Below are 989 nucleotides of genomic sequence, written 5' to 3' on the forward strand. Positions count from 1 at the left end.
GCCGACGAACCCGAGTTTCAGCCAACCGCGCGCTCCGGGGAAGTCACACCATTTACGTAACTTCCCCGGCCCGTGGTCTACGCCGCGGGCGGCACCTGCGCGGCTCGGGTTACATAACCCGCGCGGACCACGGGACCCGCCGCGCCGCCGACAGGAAGGGGCGGAGCCGGGCCGCGCACCCGGGAGCCCGCGGCGACAGCCCGCTGACCGGCCCTGGCTCCGGGGCTCCGGGGCCCCGGCCTGCGGCGACTCGGCGGCGCGCCATGGCCTCGGCGGCGGACCCGGCCTCCCTGGCCGTCAGGGCCTCCAGCCCGGCGGCCGCCACTTCGTACGGGGTTTTCTGCAAGGGGCTCTCCCGCACCCTCCTGGCCTTCTTCGAGCTGGCCTGGCAGCTGCGCATGAACTTCCCGTATTTCTACGTCGCGGGCTCGGTGATCCTCAACATCCGCCTGCAGGTACACATCTAGCGCTGGCACTGCGCAGCCGGCCTGCGGGACCAAGATGGCCGACTCCCAGGTAGCCCCGGGGCGTGGCCAAGCTGCGGCGCCCGGCCCCGCGGTCTCGCGAGAGCGCCGCGCGGAGCTGCCGGGGAAAGCCGTGGTCTCGCGAGAGCGCCCGGTGTTGGAGCTGCCGGCCCCCGTCGTGATCTCGCGAGAGTTCCCGGTGGTGGAGCTGCCGGCCCCCGTCGTGATGTCGCGAGAGTTCCCGGTGGTGGAGCTGCCGGCCCCCGTCGTGATCTCGCGAGAGCGCCCGGGCGGCCTCCGCGCCTGCGCTCTTCGCTTCCTGAGTGGTGACTGACAGCCGGCTGGGAGTAGAAAGGAAGACCGACGAGATTACAGGAATGCGAGGCCTTTCGGTGAGGAGGACCACGGACGATTTTAAGAAGCTGTGTATCTTTAAACTCCGGAGGAATTTCAGGATATGACAAAGGGCATAGGATCCGTTATGAAAGAGAAAAGCTAAATCTTTCAGGAAAAAAATACTTTTAA

General features: G+C 67.5%; 1 protein-coding gene across 1 annotated transcript; it reads left to right on the plus strand.

Annotated features, from left to right (window-relative positions):
* The first annotated feature begins 213 nt into the window (after positions 1-213).
* SMIM10L1 (small integral membrane protein 10 like 1) lies at positions 214-532 on the plus strand. The gene has a single exon (XM_080706043.1). The coding sequence runs from the start codon at positions 264-266 to the stop codon at positions 465-467; it is 204 nt and encodes a 67-aa protein (XP_080562169.1). The 5' UTR covers positions 214-263; the 3' UTR covers positions 468-532.
* The last annotated feature ends 457 nt before the right edge of the window (positions 533-989 follow it).

This window comes from Muscardinus avellanarius (genome assembly GCF_963383645.1).
Source record: "Muscardinus avellanarius genome assembly, chromosome: 11".
NCBI lineage: Eukaryota > Metazoa > Chordata > Mammalia > Rodentia > Gliridae > Muscardinus > Muscardinus avellanarius.